Source organism: Heterodontus francisci, chromosome 43, assembly GCF_036365525.1.
Source record: "Heterodontus francisci isolate sHetFra1 chromosome 43, sHetFra1.hap1, whole genome shotgun sequence".
Classification (NCBI taxonomy): domain Eukaryota; kingdom Metazoa; phylum Chordata; class Chondrichthyes; order Heterodontiformes; family Heterodontidae; genus Heterodontus; species Heterodontus francisci.
The window spans coordinates 28,667,643-28,674,076 of NC_090413.1; the positions used below are offsets into that span (position 1 = coordinate 28,667,643).

General features: G+C 45.3%; 1 protein-coding gene across 1 annotated transcript; it reads right to left on the reverse strand.

Moving 5' to 3' along the window:
* Positions 1–712: 712 nt before the first annotated feature.
* s1pr5a (sphingosine-1-phosphate receptor 5a) lies at positions 713–6,029 on the reverse strand. Its single transcript, XM_068021294.1, has 2 exons — positions 5,574–6,029; positions 713–5,250 (listed from the first exon to the last, which is right to left on the reverse strand). The coding sequence occupies exon 2, from the start codon at positions 4,776–4,778 to the stop codon at positions 3,648–3,650; it is 1,131 nt and encodes a 376-aa protein (XP_067877395.1). The 5' UTR covers positions 4,779–5,250; positions 5,574–6,029; the 3' UTR covers positions 713–3,647.
* Between the last annotated feature and the right edge of the window lie 405 nt (positions 6,030–6,434).

Below are 6,434 nucleotides of genomic sequence, written 5' to 3' on the forward strand. Positions count from 1 at the left end.
GTCACTTTCCCAAAGTCCAGACTGCATAGCTTCTGTTCTCCTTTACTTCCATTTACTTTTCCTTTCCTGTTTACTCCTGTTCTGTACAGACGGTGTTGACTTTTGTTGGGGTTTGGTTCCAGGCAAGCCAGTAGCTTGCCAGCACTTCTTGGAGGTGATTATCCTTTATGTGTAAACCTGGACAGTGAATCTCAGCTGGCTATTTTACTGCAGCAATCATCATAGCCAATCTTGATCCTGTCCTCACACATTGAGTGATCCCTGCTGGAAACTCCAATATTTATCTGGAGTGTATTTCCTGGATGATTTTTCCCTTGTTTGCCTGCGGTGCTAAAGTCATTTATAGCACCCAACTGCTTCCTGTCTAAGATCAGCTAGCTGAGCAGAGTTGAGGGATTGGACTGGAACTTCTGTTCTGTATATCTTAAGTTAAACATGGTGCATTGACCTGCTAAGCCATCAAGAGAGCTGTTCTCCCATTTTCCATGGAAGAGCTTACTAAGATGTACTCTATATTAATGGACAAGTCAGTTTATAAAATGAGTCTCTGCTGCCTGTCCTGTCTATAAATTCCCTCCCTCAGTGTGTAGGAAGTGACTTGACCTACATTTGCAGAGGAAGCTCCTGGGTGGAGTTCTGTGCCATACTACCACACAGTGCTTTGTAACACCTATTATGTACTATATTTTTGTACTGAATATAATAACCACACTTGTTGAGCAATAAAACTTTATTCAAAATTGCACAGCAAAGCATTTAAATTAAACACTTTCATCCACAATTCTCTGAAATACTGTTTATAGCTACATAATCACCCTATCATTTTTAGTTTAGAATCAGCTTTAGAATAACTCAAACCGTTCATTTTTCCCTAGGCAGTGCAGCTGAATTGCATCTGTTAATCCCCAACATGGGGCGTGATACAATAATGTGACTCCTTCTACACAAAATGTAGGGTGCTGTGAAGTGAAGGGATCAATGCCGCTCAGTTGCCTGACTCGTCCCATCAGATGTGACTGGGAATTTGAAGTGCTGCCAGTCCAGGCACGGGGGACACAATGTCAGAGGACCCAACATTATATAATGCTTTATTCTGTCTTGTCGACTTGCAATAAAAACCATGTCTACAACATAGTGCCACTGTGAGTGTTGTGTGTCTTCTGTAGCATCCTCAGAGTGGGAAAGTGAGTCAATCTCCCAGTATTAGCAAAAAACACCTGAGCTCAGTGTGACTCCACCTCAGAGGAGAGATGTCATCAATTGCTGGTCTATGGGGAAGAGGGAGGTGGGGGAGGGCTACAGTTGGCCACAGCTGAAACATGGAAGCCTGATTGCTATCTGGTGACTCCTGCTGAAAAGTACATACGTGTGGACGTTGGGTGAGGACAGAATCAGGTGCGACTTTGGTGCCTCCCGCCATCAGGCCGAATAGCCTGGGAAGAATGAAGGTTGGGATGAGATACTGGAGGGTGTCCAGCACCCATAAAACCAAACTAAAAAGGAGTTTTCACCTTCACGGGAGAAAACCATGGAAACAGTTGGATAAAAAGAAATATCAGGTTAAAAAAAATCTACAGCATTACAGTCATGTTACAAGGCATCTGAGTATTTCCTTACCATTGTAACTCTTTTCACTCCTTCAAGTCAGCTGCTATTCAGGCTTGCAACTATATTTCCCTACCTCCAACAGAAGCTAAGTGCAATAAAAACAAGAAATGCTGTAAATACTCAGCAGTCTGGCAGCATCTTTATTTATTTATTTAGAGATACAGCACTAAAACAGGCCCTTCGGCCCACCAAGTCTGTGCTGACCATCAACCACCCATTTATATTAATCCTACACTAATCCCATATTCCTACCACATCCCCACCTTCCCTATATTCCCCTACCTATACTAGGGGCAATTTATAATGGCCAATTTACCTATCAACCTGCAAGTCTTTGGCTGTGGGAGGAAACCAGAGCACCCAGCGAAAACCCCCACGGTCACAGGGAGAACTTGCAAACTCCACACAGGCAGTGCCCAGAATTGAACCCGGGTCGCTGGAGCTGTGAGGCTGCGGTGCTAACCACTGCGCCACTGTGCTGCCCATCTGTGGAGAGAGAAGCAGAGTTAACATTTCAGGTCGCTGTCAGACCAGCTGAGTATTTCCAGCATTTCTTGTTTTTATTTCAGTTTTCCAGCATCTACAGTATTTTGCTTTTATTTAGGAGCTAAGTGCAATCTGGCAAGATATACAAATGGCACCATCTGTCCCTGAGCTAGATGATGCTGCTTGACTTAACCAGCTGTAAAGCGAGAGGCAGGTTGGATTACCCAGAACACACAAACTGAAGCTTTCTCAAACCCACCTGCTCCAAATTGTTGGGTACAGTGGGAAGACACTTGGTGCAGTCCTGAATAGCACTGGCTGTTTCCTATGCCGCTCCCCCACTTCCACTTGGATTTTAGGGAGCCACCTTGTGATGATATCATGGGGTTCTGAGCCACAGCAGGGATTTACTGTTAACCAGCCATTTTAATAGTGAGGTCAGGTAAACCCTGGAAAGGTCAAACTGGAAATCTAGGAATGAGCAGTCACTCTGTACATATATAAAGAGGCAGTGGAAGTGGCACACTCAGATTTTACTCCCATCATGATTATGCAATTACATGGATTCAACCGTGACCCTCTGACACAGTCACTTCTGGGGCCTTTTATACATTCCATGCATATTATTTCCTAGCTGGTATAATGCAGCAATGTGATTTTGCAGTACTGTTGCCTTAACTTCTAAGCGCTTTGGATCCTGTTTCCGTTACAGTCATTCCAGTTTTGGAGTAATTCTGTATAGTTGAGTTTGAAATGTATGCCGTCTCGGTCTTTCCTGTAGTGAGTCAAGCTTTGGTGCATTTACTCAGGGGTTCAAGCTCTCACCTGGAGAAGGTTCAATTCCAGAATGTCAAAGTGCTGTGTGAGTAGAGCTGCCATAGTCCAACCAGACTAGAACAAAGAAGATCACATTGGAGGACGGAAAAGCTGACTTTCTGGCGCTGAGACATTACGTATAAATGTACAGCATTTATGGTACTTGTGCAACTTTATGCCTTGCAACACGCGGGAGGAGCCGCAGAGAACTTCCTTTTACATCTAAAATGTCCACAGAGTTGAATTTTTGTGTCTAATTGGATGTTTCAATTTCATAGATTCACTGCTAGGCTGGGTTGTTGCAGGTACAGTACCAGTCTGTGGTGCTGATATCACTCATTTATATATATGTGTGTCTGATTGACCATTTGATGCTACACCCATTAAAGTTTATTTAAAACATACAAACTGCACAGATCCGATTTTGGAAATATTCCACATCAACTCTTGCATGTTCTTAGCTGTGCTGGAGCCTTTGAAAGCTTTTCAATGCTAACTTAGAGCCGGGTCATGGTTCCTGGCTGCCTACGGTTGCTGATATCTAACAGTTACTGTCCCAACATCGCTATTCTCTTCATTGGGCACCAGAACAGGTTTGCATTCCTTGTTTGACTTGCTAGCTCCCGCTCCTCTCTACAACGCAAGGCAGGAAAAATGAGCGCAGTTCGCCGAGTGGAGGAACGACGGGTGGTACCCATCTGAGCTCAGTGCCATCATGGACACTGCGGAGACTCAAGTCAGGCGAGTGAGGTTCTAGTCGGTGATTGAGGTCCGTTGCCAGAGGACAGGTTGGTGTGGAGGGGCTCGTGTCTCTGGGATGACCTGTCCATCTGACTGGTGCTGCACTCGGAGATCGGGATCCCGCAGCATTTCGCCTGCTCTCCGTCTTTGGTCAGACACAACAGGCGCACGATGGCCCGGCGCATGTCTCTGCTGGTCAGAGTGTAAATGATGGGATTCAAAGCTGAATTTATCATGGCCAGTCCCAGGAAATAATCGGCCTTGTAGATAATCCAGCAAGTGCCAACCGCACAGGAAACATCTAAAAGCAGTATTACGAAGAGAGGCAGCCAGCAGGCGATGAAGGTGCCCACCACAATGGTGACCGTTTTGAGTAATGCCAGATATTTCTGGCACTTCCTGGACACCATGCTTCTGGTAGTGCCCATGACAGTGCTGTTGCACTTCACTAAACGGTAAATGCGAACGTACAATATCAAGATTGCAAGCAAGATTGAAATAAAGACCAGAATGCAAGCCAGAATGTAGCTCTTGGAGTACAGTGGCAGCACCGTGGAGCATTGTGACAAGTTCCCAATACAATTCCACCCCATGATCGGGAGACTTCCGAGGAACACTGAGAAAGACCAGTCTGCAGCCACAAAGAGACGCGTCCGGCATTTCTTATCCGCACTGTACAATTGCATCCTCACCATGGTGACATGCCTCTCTACTGCAATGGCCAGGAGACTGAAGACCGAGGCTGTGAGTGTGATAAAAACACCACCCTCTCTCAAGAACCAAAGGACTGGGGTCAGCTTCAGGGTGTTGGCACCGGACAGCAAGATGTTGACCACGTAAGCGACTCCTGCCAGCAGGTCGGATAGAGTCAGGTTAGCCAGCAAATAATACATGGGCTTGTGGAACTTGCTATTCTTCCAGATGGCTATGAGAACCAACAAGTTCTCCAATATTATAAAAACACACACTATTAGAAACACGATAGCATGAGCCTTCAAGCCTGCCTTGTATCGGCTCGGAGTCAGCTTCCCAGTGTAATTATAGTGCAAAGCCACCGTCTCGTTGCTGTAGTATTCCCTGAAACCCGGACTCAGTCTTGCGTTAACCGCTGTAGCCCCCACATCCATCCTTCCTGCTCTTCCTGGACACTTATGACCAATAATTACACCTGTCCTTATACCCTTCTCAGTACTTCAGAAAGACTAGTCGGTCAGAAGATAGAGCTGGATGTTGGCTCGCAGTAAATTCATGGGGTTTAACTGATGAACGAATTACTGATCTTTGATCTGATGATTTTTCCTGGGTTGCTGCCGTTGGACCAGTTAATACAGTGATGGAACTGGAGAAGTGCAGCCCAGCGATTCCTCGCTACCCGTGCGAGGAGTAATAAGGCTGATTTTTGGAGAAGAATCCTCGGTCACCCCGAGGATCAGTGCTTCTGACTGGGTGGAGTATTCTGTATTGTGCGGGGTTGTCATTGCTTTTGGTTGGATTCTGCAACTGACGGAAAAGGAATGTCGGAGGGTCCCCGAAAATCACCAGGAATCTCGTGGACAACACGATCCCGACCACAACCAGGAAAGAATCGGCAGCACAGCCCTAATGTCAGGAATAAACACACATTTAATATAGAACGCAACTTCGTTATTAACACGCAACTAACTCCATCTAATATTTGCGTTTTTATGTCCTGACAGTGTTTTCCGATAAAAATAGAAAAGTCTCCAAGAATTTCGTTTTAAATATATATTAGGAGAGTGTGGGATATTCGCCTCCTGTGGCAGACGGAGTGTGTAGCCTGGTGAAAGAGTTTGGGAAGTTACTGATCTGAATGAACTACAGCGCAGTTTACAGTCATATCTAATTGTATTGCAAAACAGAGAACTGGTTATATACAAAAATCGCAATCCGAAAACACTTACTTTTCAAGGTAGAAACAGCTGTTCCTTTCAGCGGTGGCAGAATTCTTGGTCTGCATGAGCTGACTCTGAGCGGCTCTCTGGGGATTGGTTGCTGCTAACAGCTGGCAGTGTTTAAGGGCCGAGCCAGCGCACGGTGGGAGGGTTTAGGGTTTCTTATTGTTAGGGCTAGGGATAAAAATAAACGGCAGCTCAGTCAGCATCTGAAAAAATAACCTTTAGGATGCAGAGACCAGGCCAGAACTGGTATAGGAAGCTGGGGGATCTCATTGACAGAACACGCCGAAACAGAGAGGAAGGAGAACAGCATGTAAAAGCTGTGGGAAGGTGTGTGAAATAATGGTGCAGAGAGAGTTTATCAAACACCAAATAATTTGTTTCAAAACTGTTAGAAAGTGTAAAGGACCATAGACTATACAAAAGTCATCTCAAGCTGCAAACAGGCATTTGAAGGACACTAGGGGAGTAAACCCAGATTGAAGGGTGGAGAAATGTGAATGTGGGTAGATAGTTACTGTATGAAATTGCTAGTGGATGTTCACTGCAGAGTGTAAGAGGAAGTTGAGATACTCGGGTGGATATTCCTGTCCTAGTGCAGAACCAGCAAGACAGGATGGGTTCAGGTAAAGCACTCATCATCTAGCTGACCTGTGCTTATAGGAAGGCACTTAATTAAAGTTTGACCTGCAAGCTCCCTGTGCAGATTGGGCTGGTGCAGGATGCTCACTTACTGTGGGGAAGGGTATCTGGTAGCTTTAAAAGGGGAGCAGAATGTCCATCAGCAGTACAGTATTTTTTATGTCCACATCATAGAAAGAAGAGGAATAATAAGACAGCATCTATTGAAGTTGCAGTCTTTGAGGT